This window comes from Budorcas taxicolor, chromosome 3 (assembly GCF_023091745.1).
Source record: "Budorcas taxicolor isolate Tak-1 chromosome 3, Takin1.1, whole genome shotgun sequence".
Classification (NCBI taxonomy): domain Eukaryota; kingdom Metazoa; phylum Chordata; class Mammalia; order Artiodactyla; family Bovidae; genus Budorcas; species Budorcas taxicolor.
In genome coordinates, this window is record NC_068912.1 from 17,144,763 (window position 1) to 17,160,851 (window position 16,089).

The following is a 16,089-nucleotide window of genomic DNA, read 5'->3' on the forward strand; positions in this document are numbered from 1 at the left end:
ACTAGGCACTCATTAAGACCGAGCTTGGCAGAAGCAGGAATATGTCTCAAGGAGATTTGGAACTGCAGTGAGCAACAGGAGGGATTGCAGGGCCCATGATTGGGAGGGCAGTTCCTTTACTCACACTGGAAATTCTTTCAAGGGGTAGGAGAAAAAAGGAGTGGTTAGAGGAATACAGAGGAAGGAGAGGGAAGAGGGCTTAAGCTCCAGGGGTCACCTCATTGCCCAGCTTCACTGGGACCCACAAAGCAACCCCTTACCCCCAGGATGCCTCAGTGCCTCTTTCACCCCTTGGCTTACAGAAGATCTCAGTGGCCTAGAGGATGGTCCCAGATACCAACTTAAAAAATATCCGGAAGAACACATACATGTTGGTCATCTTCTGCTAAGTTCAAAGTATTTGGGAAGGACAGCGGTGAGGGATTTGAGAGACTGGATCACATCAAACTGTGTGCCTGAAGAGGGTAAAGGGACCCACTCACCCCTGCAGCTCCCGCCCTTTCTCCCAAACATGTCCAGCAAGCCTTGGATGTTAAGATCTTAAGGGGTAGCCTGCCCACTGCCAATCAGTACCTCTGCAACAAAACAGTCTTGGGGGTCTACTGGAGTCAGAGTTCTAAGTAGCTCAATGGTAACCGGTTTGATTGGAGGTGGTTAGGTTCTTCTTTTCCCTTAAACAGCACTGGGGAAAAGGGAAACCAGTCCTGGGAGTACGTAATGCCTTTGAGCTTGCTATGCACCAAATGAGTTAGTACTTTACCAAGTACGGTTAATCTTGCCTTGGGGATTATTCAAAAGAGGGGAAATTGTTCACTTTCTGTCCCAAACTCTCACCCTCCCCACCCTGAATTTTAATACAACTATGAAGGACTCACAACTCTACAGGTGTATCTTAAAATATTGTTATAGTGGCCACAGCATTTGAAATAGCCCAACAAATAAAGAGAAAGTCCTGGATGGATTTGAGAGAACAACTTCTTGTTGTAATGAACCCGAAACAAAAGATTCTACTGAAACTGAACAGTTGACAGACTATGGCTGAACTTTAACCTTCATGGGGAGTAAGAAGAGGGTCGACAAATGGAGAAGCCCAAGATTGGTCTGGGGTAAACAGAAGGATAACAGCACTTTAGCAAGGTTATCTTCTGACCCCTCCCACCAGGTATCTGTCATCAATTTTCAGCCCTTTCCATTCTGAGGCATCTGGCAAACCAAAAGGCTTTCTCCTCTTTTGTAGGATGTTAAGCCAACCCCAAAACATCCCTTAGAGCATGATGCAAAACCAAGAGGGAAAGTTTATAAATCTCATTCCCAGGTAGAAAGCGCACATATCCAAACCAGCACGATGGTTAAGTGGTACAAGTGTACACGGTAATAACTTTAATTAAATCAGAGCTGCTAGCACGTGTAACGTGTTTGGTAGCCCTGTAGCTATGTCAGTGTTCCCAATTTACTAAAACATCAATGTGGCAGAATGCATTTATGAGCTCCAGATTTTCTGAACACTTTAAAGAGGCTATTAAAAACATTAAACAGAATTCTATCTCAGAAACTTAGACATTAAGGTGGAACACTGGTGGGCTCTTTCTGGGACTTTTTCACGGGGGCACCAAAATGAACAGAGGAAATGTTAGACTGTCAAAGCATATGACAGATGAGGAGAGGCAGATGGGGGAAGAGGGTATACTAGCCACAAGGCCAACACATTCATGTTCAAAGAAAAGTCTGGGTGAAGGAAACCCCTCCCCCCACCAAATAACAAAACCAAAGCAAACCCCAGTCAGAGGGGAAAAAAGGGTTTCATACAACATAGTATCAAAAAGTAAAAGGAACACAACTAAATGCACAAACTGGTGGCCAAGTCAGTCCAGAGCCTATTATGATAGGTCCTTTCAGTATCAGTCAGCTTTCTTCTCATCTGTTATCTTAAGGTTATTTACAGATGTGTGACTTGAACAAGAGTCTTCCAGGAGGGTGGGCAGGCTTCAATCATTGGTTTCGGGATCTGTCTGAGCCATGTAAGCATCCAACTCAGCATCCAGGTGTCCTTTTGTTTTCGACATGTACGCATCCAACTGGTTGTCCAGCTGCTCCTTGGTCAGTACAGGGCGAGCAAGGGCACCTCTCCCTCGTCCACGGCCTCGGCCTCTGCCTCCAAAGCCCCCTCTTCCCCGACCTATCATACCCCGACCTGGCCCAAAGGAAAAAGAAGAAAACAGTTACAAGTATGTTTAACGGGTACTATGGTAAATGCCCCTTAGAGCAGCGGGGTCTAGCTGAGAAAGGCTGAGGGGCAGGGCAAAGAGGAGAAATCTGGAAAAACAGGAAACACACTGGGTAGAAAGCAACACATGGAAAGCACACATAATGAATCCCTTATTACATGCTCATCTCTAAACGCTAATTTTAAAAATTCTACCAAAGGGAAAATAACTGATAATTAAAACTTCTTAATCTCTCTCAAAATGGAGAAACTAAAAAAATTTGAGACTCACTTTAAGCTTATAATTAAAATGCAAATACATTATCGATAACTCCATTTAGTAAGATAGGGAGAAGTAACAAGGGCACAGAGAAACAGGGATGTGAAGCTAGACAGTTTTCAAATTAAACTTTATTGGCGATCCTTCAGAAAAATTAGCTCATCTCTCCTCAAATTTATCAAACCTAAGGAGCTGGCTGATCCTATGTCAGGAGACTGAGGAGTTATTCTGACATAGGAACAATTAAGGGAGTTGGGAAAAAACACTTGGAGAAGTTCCAGCCATTTCTATCTCCTGATTCTATTCACATTGTAACAATTACGGTCATCTGAGAGGTGGTTTCAATTCACTTAACAAAACATACCCAGCTTTCTGAAAAGCTACTCTAGACTCCTCCCCACAAAATCCTTGTGATGTCTCTCAGAAACCAAGTCAAGATAGTTTGAACAAGCTATTTCATCCTGAAACCCAAACTAGCTTGCACTTCACTCAATAAGCCAAGCAACATATAATGCGAGAGAAGAAAATAAACCCTCAAGTTATCAAATGTCCTTTCTCAACAGTTATTATCCCCTGGCTACTTCAAGGTTATAAATTATGGAAGACCCACCACACACTTTAAAAAAAGGACCAAAGCAAATATATACAGGGGCTATAAGAATGTATGTATTTTTTTCCTGGATAGGTGTTGATGGGAGTTTTCCACTAAGCTCTAAGCCAGAAAACTCCCATGAGATTTGGTATTAATAGCAGCAACACCATTAAAAATTCTTTTCCAATCTGGGCCATGAAGTCACAAGACAAGTATCACTAAGTCTGAAGGTAAGATTATCAACAAGAGTCAGTTAATTAACTGACACAATACCATCTTGCTTTTTCTACTTTGATGGAAAAATCTCTGGTTTTGCATAGACACAAACCGAGTCAATACCTAGCTCCAAGCCTACCATCTTCTTTAACTCTGCTTTACTTTTGTTCACCCCCCTCTTCTCTATTATTAGACTCAAAGTAGGGTTTTGAGCTATGAGGTGGATTGTGTGGTGGTGGGATAGGAACAAAAAAAGATAAAACCCTTAACTGACCATCTTGTCATTTTAATAATACACTGTAAATTTGCAAGAGCCTGAAAGACTGCATATAATCTGGCTCTGTAACACATACCTCACTGTTCTTAGAAAACCCATGACAGACTTTCACACTACCAGCATGTGTGTATTTAGAAAATAAGCCAGTTTCATAAAACAAACAAGACAAACAAATAAGCCTGCCTATGACTTGAAGCTGTGCAGAAAGGTGGCTCTGAGTTTTGAAGGGAGAGAAATAAGGGGAAGCTAGTCTCTGAAGTTGGTAGCTGACTAACCTCTACCACCGATTCCGCCACGACCCATAGCTCCACGCCCTAGGCCCCCTCTCCCAGGACCTCCACGACCTCGAACACCACCTCTTCTTAAGCCCATTCGGGGAGCTACGGCTCGTCCACCTCGGAGCAGGTTTTGACCTTGGAGAGGAGGCATACAATGTATATGCAGGTAAATCCAAGAGAGACAAAGTAGATTCTAACCAAAGGCAGGCGGTGAAGGTTAAATGAGAGTTAATTCAGTTAATTTTTAGGTTGGGTGGGGCAAGCTGCACACTGAGTATGAACAGATTAAGCTGCTCTTTATTCAATCAATTCAACAAGTCTGACCACAAATCCATTTTTGGAAGAAGTTGGCAGTTAAATCAATTAGTAAGTATATACATTAATAAGTATGTATTGAATAATCATAGATAGGTACCTAGCACCATGATAGATTTAAAAATAAATGATATGATTCCTGCTCTTAGTACATTTTTGCAGGGGACAAGAACTATACAGGGAACAGTATAACAGTGCCCAAAATGTTACATATAATTAAGAGCTATGGGTCAACTTGTGCTTTTTTTCCAGGTGTAACAGTGTTTCACTAGAACAGAACCAGGAACAGATGATTAGTTAAGATATAGGCCAAAAGACCCATAAATTTCTTAATTTGACTTATTTCTAGAACTTGAATGTGCTCTGATTCAAGCAGCAGCAGGGTGTTTTAAGATGGAATGGAGATGACATGAATTACCTGTTGTTACGCAGGTCATAGCCTCTCACCATTGCACATTATCAGAAAAGGAATGGTATCGATAAAAGACATGCAGCACTATTAAAAATACGTGATTTCAAGTTATTAATTATATTAATACAAATTCAGGCTTAAAGATGTTAAACAAATGTGTCCATAGCAGCCCAAGAGAAAAGGGAAGGGGGTGGGTCCCGAACAATTGTCAGGTACACAGCACTGACCTCGGAGCGACATCCCGCCCCTAAGCAGGGTTCTTGTGGCACGTCCCCCACGAAGTCCTCCTCTGGGCAAGCCTCTCTGGATAATGGGCAGGCCTCTTCCTCCGATTGCTCCCCTGGCCAAGGCCCCTATGGGTCGGCCTAACCGTGCCTGGATGTTACTCTTACCCAGGCGCTGCTTTAAGCTCTTCTGGAAGAAAAGGTGTTAGGGAATTGAGATCAAAAAAGCAATCCAAAGGGATTCAGCAACTAAAAGTGCAGAGAAAAAGAAGCGAGATGTCTGTGTGGTGGGAAATAAACCTGCACTTGCTGTCAAGGATCCCAAACCAGAAGCAAGCCTTTGCCTCAGAACACAGTGTAAGAGAAGCAGAGTTTTGATCCGGAGCTTCTAAGAAGCTTGAGTATGGTTCCATGAAATTGGCATCACCACAAATTATCTGACTAGTTTGGCTACAGAAGTCATATACCACTATTTGGAATGTAAGTTTTAAAAAGAACACTATATTTCAAATCGTGGATTCTGCTGATTTTGAACCACCAGTTGACAATGATATGACTTAATTCATACCTGCCCAAGGACTACCACTCTCTTCAAAAGCTTACTCAAACACCATAGGAAGTTCATCACACTCTGGGCAAAATTTAAATTATAAGTTCATTTGAATTCTTGTGACATAAGAACAAGTTTGATTTCTCAGTCAAAGAGGCCAGTGTGTCCATTTTTCCTCTGAGTATCTATCTCCAGACGGTCCACTTTTTACCTTAAGATGTAAATAAACACAAAAAAGTCAAATCTCCTTTCCTTACATATCTTAAATAGTGATAATTCCATGTCTACCTTTGCAAACAGCTCCATTAAGTCAGTATAATGACCTTTAATTTATAATAAACATATAACTCAAATACATCTCCAGAGAAAACCAGCCGAACCTGCATTAGAATTGAGTTGAGCTATAACCATAAAACTGAGGGTCACATGTGAGAACAAGGATATACCATATAGATTTTTCAATAATCTGTCCCTCAAAGAGAAACCATGAAAACGAGATCTCAGACAATTAAATTCCTTCAAAGGAATGGATGACTGTGTTGCCTTGAACACCAAAGCCCTAGCAAGCCTGCTCTCCTAAAAAGACTAAGTCAATATGAAAGAAAATACATTAAGTATCCTCAGGCTTCACACACAAGTTACTACAAATGATTTTCTCTGCAACCATATGCTGTGAATTATTATTAGCCTAAGATTACAAACTGCTTATCAGAGGGATAGGCTCTGAATGACACGAGGTCAGGACTTCATTCTACAAGTCTGTTGTGTTTGGTCATTCCAAGTATATCCTCTCAAGATCTGTGCTTTAAGGGGAGACGATAGTACTTAAAAGTTCTTCTCTCTTCCCAGTCCTGCCTTGCCACCAAACCCTGTTCTCTAAATTAACAAGAAGCTCAAGTATGTCAGCTGTACCATCCAGTCTCACTTTAGAGCTGTGCTTGCTATAGGCTAAGGTATCCACTAGCCACACGTGGCTATTAAATTACAAGCAAAAAAAGTAAAATAAAGTAAAAAATTTAAGCCCCCCAATCACTCTAGTTATATTTTCAGTGCTCAACAGTCACGTGGCTAATGGCTACTGGAGAGCACAGCTATAGATAGAGCGTTTCCATCATCACAGAAAGTTCTACGGGACACCACTGCTCTAGAGGCTACTTTCTGCACAGATTATGTTTAAAGCTTGTCAAAATGGTCCTTTGGAATAATATGTCAGACTTGTCTTCAGCAATTTTTAATATTTACTCTTAGAAAACAGTGGTGCTTTTTACTGCTTTCCTGAGTCAGGGATGAATGCAGCCACTCCAAGGCTTACGGTAGCTGAAGCAGAAGGCCTTGTTTATTTTTGGTCAATGAGCCCAATGGTTCAGGGTGGGGGTGGAAGGGTGTTATATTTAACTGCTGATTTTATGCACAGCCATGCAGTGCTTCCAGTTAAAGTCCTTACAGTTGCATGGCACCGCCCTCCAGACGCCCAGCCACAGCTTGGACATATCCTTCCACCGCCACTGTCCGGACTTGCATAAAAAGTCTATGAATAATAAAGAGCAGGTTTTATTTCAGATCTGAATAGGATTATTTCTTAACGGAAATTTGAAAGCGAACCCACTAACTCTTAAATCACTCAGTGCTGTTGTTCTATTTACTTTAGGTGCTGTGGAGATGAGGGTCACCCTACTTTTTCCACTGTTTAGCACTGAAAACCTTTGACTAAGAGGCCTTTCAGATTCCCTGTACTAGGGAAGCAAGAATAAAGTCATTTCCCTAATTTGTAAATAATTTAATGGGGAATACAGGACTTTTGAAGATCATCTAAAACAGAAACTAAAAATTCTTTGTGGAAAAGCCAGTCAATCTATTCTTAAGGGCAAAGGATCAGAAAACAAGAGATTAATACTCATTGGTAACATAGAAACAGGCCACATTGATGGCAAACTCCCTAAAAGAGAAAGACAACAAAAAGTTACTTATTGTTACCTGCCCAAATGGGAATCCTCTGAGCTTCTCTCTCCTCCAGAGAAGTTCAGCTTTTGCCCTGAGCCACCTCATAATTACCCATCATGTCCTGACAGCCTCAGTGGACTGCCTGACAGATCAGCTGCTTCTGGAGCATTACGACCCATGCTCTCACCTGCTTAAGTTTTAATGCTGCCTGGACAGAGGGTCTATTCTCCATCTGCTGGGCCAGTCTTCTGTTTCTGGCACTGGCTAGCTGCTGCTGTTGCTGCATCGAAGCCCGAATATTCACTGGCATCGGCTGTTTGTTCTTCAGCATATTAGTAAAGCTTCAAGGTCGAACAAAATGGATGTTTAAATAAAAGCTTTATTACAAAACATTTATTGGCATTTTCATGGCTTGCTAGACCAGGAGCTCCAGATCCCACGAACTTAAAGTGGTACACTTAGATCAGTGCTGATGTGGGTTCAAGACTCCTCTGCTTCCACAAACTTGCAAGAATCAGAAACTCAGAAATGCAGCTAAGTGTAGCACATTCAATCAAAAGTGATAACAAGGGCTCAGGTAACGGCTTTTAGAGGTGGAAAGCATGAAAAACACGCAATAAGCAGATATGATGACAAGAGACAGAAGATGTAGTTTCAAAGACGGACAATGCAAGCCAAAACCTCAGGAGACCTGAGGGTGCTATTTTACGGGCAAATACACGGAAGGACAAGAGCACCTTCAAAGCCCATGGAAATGATATACCCACATAAACTGTAAGAGCATATCACATTTTCTCATGTATTTGGTCACTTGCTGCTGCTGCTGCTGCTGCTACTAAGTCGCTTCAGTCGTGTCCGACTCTGTGCGACCCCATAGACGGCAGCCCACCAGGCTCCCCTGTCCCTGGGATTCTCCAGGCAAGAACACTGGAGTGGGTTGCCATTTCCACTTAGTAATATGCAAACATGGAGAATCAGAGTAACACACCCTAAGAGATAAACAGAAGTAAATATGCTTCAGAAAAGACAAACAAACATAAGTAAATCATCTAGTGGTCTAACATCAGCTTAATAAAGTCACTAGTCAAAGGCACTCAATGAACAAAGCTCTCAGACAGAAAGTGCCTTTAAATACTGTAACTTTCTTTTAGTATCAAATGATTATTTTTTCTGACTCCAAACGATAACTTCTGAAAAGGTTAGTTCAATCATCTAAGAGCTTGTGAAGACACTCTTCTATTACTCCTGTCAAGTTAAGTTTAATGGGATGAAAGAGAACACTCAACTGTAAAAGAATTGAAAACAAAAACAAACTAAAGCAGAGTGGAAAGAAAGTGAAATGGAGCAAAGCAAGTGCCTCTTACAAGGCCCAAGAATGACATTCAAGGGCCTTTGGACATATTCTTAGCTTGCTACCTGCCTCTTACAGGCCAGACACAACACTGCTGGCCTTGGACTGGGCAGCAAGCCTACTGCAGCCAGGGTCATGCTACTGAGCTGCACCACCCCTGTATCAACGTAAAAATATGTGAAGAAAAGGGAGGGTGTGAGGAGTCTTTTTAAAATACATCCCACCAGATAAATATTTCAGATAGCATAATATAAAAATCTACTGATAAGGGGTTTTGAAACAACCCCCCAATTTGTTTTGTGTACCACATACGATGCAACTAAGAACAGAGGTCTGTAGCCTTCTGTTGGTATTTAGTTTAAAACAGACTTTTGTGCATTGGACCCCAGCGCCAATTTAAGTAATGTTTTCTTATGAACGAGCTGAAGTTGCTGTTGGCTGCCTCACCGCTCATTTAGAGACATCTTGGTGGTGCTTTTTAGCACAACTTTCGGCGCGGACTGTGCAGCCATCTTCAAATCCCGAGAATCTACAAAGCACAATGGGCAGAATGAGCAAACCAGAATGGCGACTATCTCATTTCAACAAGACCCAAAGACCCCAAAATGAGTGAAAAGGTTTGTATCGATGACTATCAACAATCACACCAAAACTCATTTCAGGTACTTAAACAGAAGCTAGTTACTTCAAACTAATAAACTCCTGGGGCTTCCCAGATGGTGCAGTAGTACAGAATTCGCCTACCAATGCAGGAGACTCGGGTTCTATCCCAGGGTATGGAAAATCTCCTGGAGTGGAAAAATGGAAACCCTCTCCAGTATTCATGGCTGAAAAATTCCATGGAGAGAGGAGCCTGGAGGGCTACAGTCTATGGGGTCGCCAAGAGTAGGACACGACTGAACACACACACCGTTATGTTTCAAGGCCGCAGGACAGAAAATATCTGCCCAAGCCTCCAAAATGGCAGACCCAAAGCAAGTGTTGTTAAGAGTCTGGTTTTTCATCCAACAGCGGTCCTTCTCAACCTTGGCGGCAAGGAGCTTTAAAAAAACAAAACAAAAAGCACTCAGAAGCCTGGGCCCACACCATTTCAAGCACAATCTCTGATAGTGAAGTCTGGGGATGAGCCATTTATATAGCAAGGGAAAATACGTCTACCTCGCTGCTTCGCACGTGCAGCTAAAACTGAGAACTACTGAACTAGAGAGATGACACAGGTATACCAATTTCGCGATCAAGTTAGGGGCTTCAGCAAGGGCCTGGCGACCTGGGGGAGGGAGGGAATAGGAAAGATTTCCTCCACGAGCATTCCCCTGGGAGTGCGCTCCCAGAGAGCGCGCCACAAAATTTAACCCTAAAGCCGCCATTACTTTCCAACGTTCCTTGAAGTCGAGTAATCCTCCTTTCATCTCAAACCTCTGTCAGGACCGCCAACGTAACTCAACTCGCCAACGTTCCTTTCTCATCCCTATCAAATTCCACCCTTTCCGTCAATCGCGCGACGACTTTCCAGTGCGGGGTCTCCCCCGCCTCCCTCTCGCGGGCCCCGCCCCCTTCGGGGCCTCCGACTCCCTATTTGCTTCCACATCCCACCAGCTCCTGCTCCGCGTCTGCCGGGCCCCTCGGCTCCCCCAAACTCTCGCCCTCCTCACCACAGACACGTACCGAAGGAAACGGACGCCAGTGCTCCTCCCGGGGCTGCCACCACGGCTGCGGCAGGCGGGCCGGGGGCCGGCCGAACCTGAGTTGACGGTGGAGGGGCTCGGGTTAACTTGGTGGGCGGTTGGTTAGATGTGTTAAGCGGTAGATTGTTAAGTTAGTTCGTTGCTGCTGGCTGGCTGTCCGGTCGGCCGGTCCGCCTGCTCACCCGGCCTGCTCTTTCCTTCCTTTCACTACAGCCGCTGCCGTCAACTCCCGCTCGGTGTGGAAAACAAAATGGCCGCCACGCCCAGGGCCGAATGGGACCGGCTAAAATGGCGTCGACGCAGTTACGTCAGACGTCAGATCCGCCGCACCCCTAGAGGGGCGGGAAAACTTGTGCCACGCCTGGGCGGGGATTAGGGCGGAGCCCTAGGGAGAAGGCGGGACTTTAGCGAAGGCCTCTTCTGTATTACACGCAGCGCCCCGCCCGGGGAAGGGCGTGGCCGAATGGTTTCGCTCTTGGGTTTTAAGGGGCTGCGGATGATTAAGTGATTTGCGTCTCTTGGGCTGATTTGGTCTCCGTGAAAGAATTGTCCGTATTTTCTCGCGCGTCCTTCTGCCCCTGAACTAAGACAGAACAACTAAAATTCTTCAGGCGGATGTGCCTCGATCTCTCTTGCGGACCACTGGGCTCGGGTAGTTTGCACTCGGGTAGTTGCACTCCCCTTATTCACCCCGGGCCCGGGTCAGAGAATTGTAGGCTATAGCAAAAGCCCCAGCGGAGGCAGGGGAGCCAGTGATCAGAGCACACCTCTGCTGGGTTCAGCGCCACTCACCACCGTCCGTCCATAATTTCCTCTTCACTTCCCTCCCCAGCTTGGCCTGAATATTGTTAAATCCTTATTTTGTGGGGCCTTTGCGTCTCCCCTCCCGTTTTCGTGTCCACTCTCGCCGTTTTCCGTTCATGTGGATTTTGATGCAGACCTATACGGGATTTTTATTATGCTTTGACACACAATAAAGGGCTCGAATGTTTGAAGAATGAGCGAATGAACACATCTTCACCCCTGCCCCCAGTATAGGCGCCTCAGATCCTTTTATTTTCCTTCTTAGCATATATTTGTGAGTTTAATGTTTTGGTATCCTTACTGGGCTTTACCTATGTGACGTTGAGGGTTGTGTGTTGTTAGGCTCACTGCTGTGTCCCCAGCTCCCATACGATGTCTAGCACATGGTAGGTCTTCAGTAAATATTCTTCGAAGGTTGAAGGGAAATTCTGCCTTTGTAGCTGAGACCCTGGTACACGTATTAGCTTCATACATCCTCCACTTCTGGCTGGAACCTTGAATCCCAGCCTTCCTGGGCCTTCAGCATTCCTTAAATAGGAAGATGCAAGCGTCCCTTGACCTATCTCCAAAAAGATCTCTCCTCAAATAAGGCAAGTTGTGAGTGAGCAGCCTTCATTTCCCCACCTACTCTATACTGTCCACCTACTCTGTGCTGTTAGCAAAGGAGACAGACAGCAACTGGTGGCGGGTGAGACAGAAGCCTTTAATGAAAGAAGAATTGCAGGCCTGGCCCACTATTCTTGCGCCCTTGTTGGTGGGGAGGGAAAAGTAAGGTGAGGAGGAAGCAGGTTGAAGGAGCAGGCATGGCAGGGTGGAGGGGGAGGGCGCTGCCTGCTGGGGCCGTCTCCTCAACTGTTCTCCCAGAAGAAGTTGTTGCACGCCACTGTGAGGGCAGCCACCAGCACCACATACTCCTGGAAGTCCACCTCCCCGTCTCCATTCTCATCGAGCTCCTTCATCACCTTGTCCACAGCATCTGCATCCTTCTGGGCCTGTGGAGGGAGGAGATGGAGAGAGAGGTATATAGGGAGACAACAGCACTGGATCAGGGGCATGGGGGGAGGGGTGATTGGGGAGAAAAAGGCAGAGATGAGCAAGAGGAAAACTACTTATAATTACAGGACTCTTGTTTCCCTCCTCAAAACCAAGAAAACATTTGTGGCTTCCGGTTGCCTGCAGAATTAGCTCCCTAACAAGGCAGAATAATAAAAACAATTACCGTATGTTGAGTGCCTACAATGTGACAAGTTCTGCACTAGGAGCTTTACAAGCATTCTCATTTAATTCTAGCGCAATTAGTATGAAGTGGGTTTCATTATTCCCATTCTAGAGAAGAAACAAATTGACATTTAGTGGTTAAAGAACATGCCCAAACTCACACAACTAGAAAGTAGTAGCATCAGAATGTGAACCCAGGTCTCATAAAATCTAAAAGCTGGTACACTTTCTACTGGCTTCTTTTCTGCATCTTTCAGTTCGATCAAAACTACTGAACGTATTCCATCTTCTCTCTCCCATCCTCCTGTTCAGATATTGTGCGTGTGAAGTTGCTTCAGTCGTGTCCAACTTTTTGTGACCCTATGGACTGTAGCCTGTCAGGCTGCTCTGTCCATGGGATTCTCCAGGCAAGAATACTAGAGTGGGTTGCCATGCCCTCCTCCAGGGGATCTTCCTGACCCAGAGATGTTTCCCGCAGCTTCTGCATTGGAGCGGATTCTGAGGCTGAGCCACCTGGGAAACCTTCAGATACTGTACCTCCTCCTAAAATGTCTTTACTTACTCTAATAACCTCCCAGGGGCTTGAGTGCCACCTCTTTGGAGAGGCTCTCCCACTTGTTAGGCTAACATTCTCCCATGGTCCTTTCTGATGCCTCTGTTAAGGCCCTGGGTGCTTCCTGGTGTTCAAGCTTTGCTTGCAAGTGTCAGTCTTTTCCTTCTAGACTGTGTGTTTCGTTATTGATGTGTCTACACGCCTACACGTGTAGGCGCCTACACGTCGCCTACACCTTAACAGGTGATGAGTAAATCAGGGCATTTTGACTTGAACCCAGAGGAGTGGGGGGCGGGGGGAGGGGGAGGAGACGGATGGCTGGGCTGAGCTGGGGTGGGGAGATGGCAGAGAGGAGCCTACTCTGTTCCCCCATCCCTTCCCCACACCACCCTGTACCCCGACCCTGTGCTCACATCCAGGAAGCCGGAGAGCTCCGTCTGCAGCAGCTCTTTCAGCTCCTTCTTGCTCAGCTTGTACTTGTCTCCCTCTTTGCCCGAGTGGGCATGGAACACATTGATGAGAGTCTCCATCGCCGTCTCCAGCTCAGAGCCCATCTTGAAGCTCACCTACCCACGTCCCATCATGGAAGTGAGCTTGGACCATGCTTAGGGTACCTGGGGTTGGGGTAGGGTCCCACAGCTCAAAGAGCCATGAGGTCGGATCCTCACCACAATTCATCCTTCCTGAGATTTTACACAAACAGAACTTCTAGACTCATTCTCTGAGCCCTTCAATCCATACCCTAGCCAGAGGGAGTCAGGGCTTTGGGCATGGAGGTGGAGCAGCTGGAGCTGGGCTCACTTTAGAGGCCTGGAGTAGACTCTGCTTGGCTCCTGGCTGCCTGGACAGACACTGAGGTGGGTGGGGCAGGCAGGCGGGGGTGGTCACAGGACCCAGTCTGGCTTCCTCTGGCTCTATTTTTACCCTTGGATTGCCTGCCTAGCACAGCCAAGCTCTGCTCTTGGGGATGGTGGGCTGGGCTCCCCTCTTTAACCTTGACTCTGTGGCCCACCATAAACAGCCTGGAGCCCTTGGCCAGCTTGGTGGAGAGGGTGGCAGTCCGAGTGGGTGGTCCAAGATTCATAGGGAGGGAGCCTGAACATGTCACTTTGGCTTCCCTCCGTTACCTCTAGTTTGCTTCCTCTCACTTCTCTGCAGAACCAGCCCTTCTACTGGGCAGTAGTGGGAAGGGAAAGAGCAATGTCTGAGTCTTTTCCCTGGAGCCAGGGCTCCCAAGGAAGAGGAGGAGATACCTGTGGGATCTTGTCTCTGCTCTTGGCCACTCCTGTCCCCAGGCCAACTTGGGTGATGTTGGGACAGTGGCAGCAGGGAGGATGGGGCTGGTATGTGTTTGGGGAGATAAAGGCTGAATGCGTGAGGTCTTCTGAATCCAAGGGGCTGGGAGAGAGGAGGGGAAAAATGGAGGGGTCTGTTGAAGAGAGGGGACTACCAAGCCAGGGGGCCTCTTTCCCTTGGCCTTGGGACAGTTGGCCCCTCCACAGCCTCTGGGGGCAGCTCAGGTATCTCAGATCAGGTATCCCCATCCTTCCCCAGGCCTGAGGGGTCAGACAATGGGCCCTGATCAGATGACATCCTAGCTCTTCAATGGAGCCCTTGTATGTGTCACCTGAACTCCGGACATGAGAAGCGGTTGTCACAGAGACCTGGGGGAGATGGAACCCAAGCCGGGGCTGATAGAGGGGATAAGGAGGAAGAAGGAGGGGTGCTCTTGGCTCAGTTACCAGCCCCATCCAGGAAGGGCACCTAGAGGTTGCCTGGAGACCTCGAGCAGCCTGGGATTTTGCATAGGGGCCATTCTGAAAGGACCTTGGCAGGGAGGGGGTAGACAGAAAAACAAAGGGAAAGAATGAGAGGAAAGAGGAGCTGAGGCATGGGACAAGGAGGAGGAGGAGGAGAAAGGGAGGTCATATGAAGGGAGGGTGGGAGTGGGGAGAGTTCCCCAGTGCCCCCTCTTCCTGGTATCACATGGTCCATGCTCTGGGAGGGAACCTGGGCAAGGCTGGGTGGGGTGGCAGATAGACCAAGGCTGCCGGTGGGTGGGCGTGCAGAAGGAGCGGTTCCATCTGCTTCCTTATTCTTATGCCACTGGATGCAAGGCAAGAGCTGGGTCTCCTCCCCAGCACCTGGGAGATGGAGGGAGCTTTGTGGGGGCTCCTGAGGGCTCTGTGGTAGGAGGCCCGGGTCTCCTGGAAGCTCAGTGGCTGGAGTTCCCACTGGCTTCCTCACCCCTCGCCCTGCCCCGAGCTCCCAGATTTCCCTCTGACCTTCACTTGCCTCCCCCCAGCACCTTCCAAACAATGTCTCCCCCAAATCCCAAACTCCTCTCAGACCCTCTGCAGTGCCATCGTCCTCTGTCTCCTGGAGCCTTGCTGAAGCCCCCTCTTCCCCAGGCTGGCCAGGGCAGGGAGCAGGGCAGATGGGGCAGGATACTCACTGTCAGCCTGGGAGCAGGTTCTGGACAGGCAGACGAGGCTGCAAATGTGGCTCCTGGAGCTGTGCGGGAAGACCTGTCTTCAGTTGTCCTTCCCCCGCGACGCCCCCTCCGCACCGGCTCCACCCCTTCACAGACAGACACCCAGTGGGGCGAGGGGCCAGGAGTGGACAGAGGCGCCCTCTGTCTCCTGGGCTGAAACAGGCTGCCCTGTGTCCTCTTCTCCAGCCTTGGATGCCACCCCCACGCGGGGGCCCCAAATGGCAGGGCCCAGGAGGAAGGGAGGTGGGAAAGGTCCTGGGAAGAAGGAACACTGAGAGGCCTTCTGGGTTCTTCCTCCCACGCTCCACACTCCCCACCCAGTAATAATGGGTGTGCAGCCGGGCAGAGAGGAGGTGCGTGCACCTGACTGAGGGGGCTCATCTTGGAGGGGACTCCTCGGTGAATAATTTAGTCTTGGGAGTCTCCCTGAGGGGTTTCAGCTTGACAATCCCACTGAGGGATTTCAATCCAGGGTCTCCTCTGTGCGGGGCACTCAGCCTGGGTCCCCCTCTGTTTGTCGGGTCTCAGTCTGGATCCTCTGTGGAGGTCTTGGGCTGCAGGGTCCTTAGTGGGCTCTCATTTTGAGAGGCCCTGTGTGGTGTTTCTTAGATGGGACCTCTCAGTGCTGAGCTCCCCCAGTTAGTTTTTTCAATCTGCAGTGGTTTCTGCTGCTGCTGCTAAGTCACTTCAGTCGTG

At 47.2% G+C, this 16,089-nt stretch overlaps 2 protein-coding genes across 7 annotated transcripts; both read right to left on the reverse strand.

Moving 5' to 3' along the window:
- Nucleotides 1-957: 957 nt before the first annotated feature.
- Nucleotides 958-10,588, reverse strand: CHTOP (chromatin target of PRMT1). Of its 5 annotated transcripts, none has more exons than XM_052636662.1 (7): nucleotides 10,305-10,588; nucleotides 9,087-9,168; nucleotides 7,476-7,629; nucleotides 6,792-6,875; nucleotides 4,801-4,984; nucleotides 3,844-3,981; nucleotides 958-2,191 (listed from the first exon to the last, which is right to left on the reverse strand). In XM_052636662.1, the coding sequence occupies exons 2-7, from the start codon at nucleotides 9,149-9,151 to the stop codon at nucleotides 1,986-1,988; spliced, it is 831 nt and encodes a 276-aa protein (XP_052492622.1). In that variant the 5' UTR covers nucleotides 9,152-9,168; nucleotides 10,305-10,588; the 3' UTR covers nucleotides 958-1,985. The 5 variants fall into 5 exon arrangements, with proteins under 5 accessions (XP_052492622.1, XP_052492621.1, XP_052492623.1 ...); XM_052636661.1 differs by having other exon boundaries at nucleotides 4,801-4,987; XM_052636663.1 differs by lacking the exon at nucleotides 9,087-9,168 and having other exon boundaries at nucleotides 4,801-4,987.
- A 1,222-nt stretch (nucleotides 10,589-11,810) lies between these two features.
- Nucleotides 11,811-15,500, reverse strand: S100A1 (S100 calcium binding protein A1). 2 transcript variants are annotated; one of them, XM_052637288.1, is made up of 4 exons: nucleotides 15,355-15,449; nucleotides 14,153-14,297; nucleotides 13,313-13,465; nucleotides 11,811-12,120 (listed from the first exon to the last, which is right to left on the reverse strand). In XM_052637288.1, exons 3-4 carry the CDS (start codon nucleotides 13,451-13,453, stop codon nucleotides 11,977-11,979), a joined length of 285 nt encoding a protein of 94 aa, XP_052493248.1. In that variant the 5' UTR covers nucleotides 13,454-13,465; nucleotides 14,153-14,297; nucleotides 15,355-15,449; the 3' UTR covers nucleotides 11,811-11,976. The 2 variants fall into 2 exon arrangements, with proteins under 2 accessions (XP_052493248.1, XP_052493247.1); XM_052637287.1 differs by lacking the exon at nucleotides 14,153-14,297 and having other exon boundaries at nucleotides 15,355-15,500.
- Nucleotides 15,501-16,089: the final 589 nt, after the last annotated feature.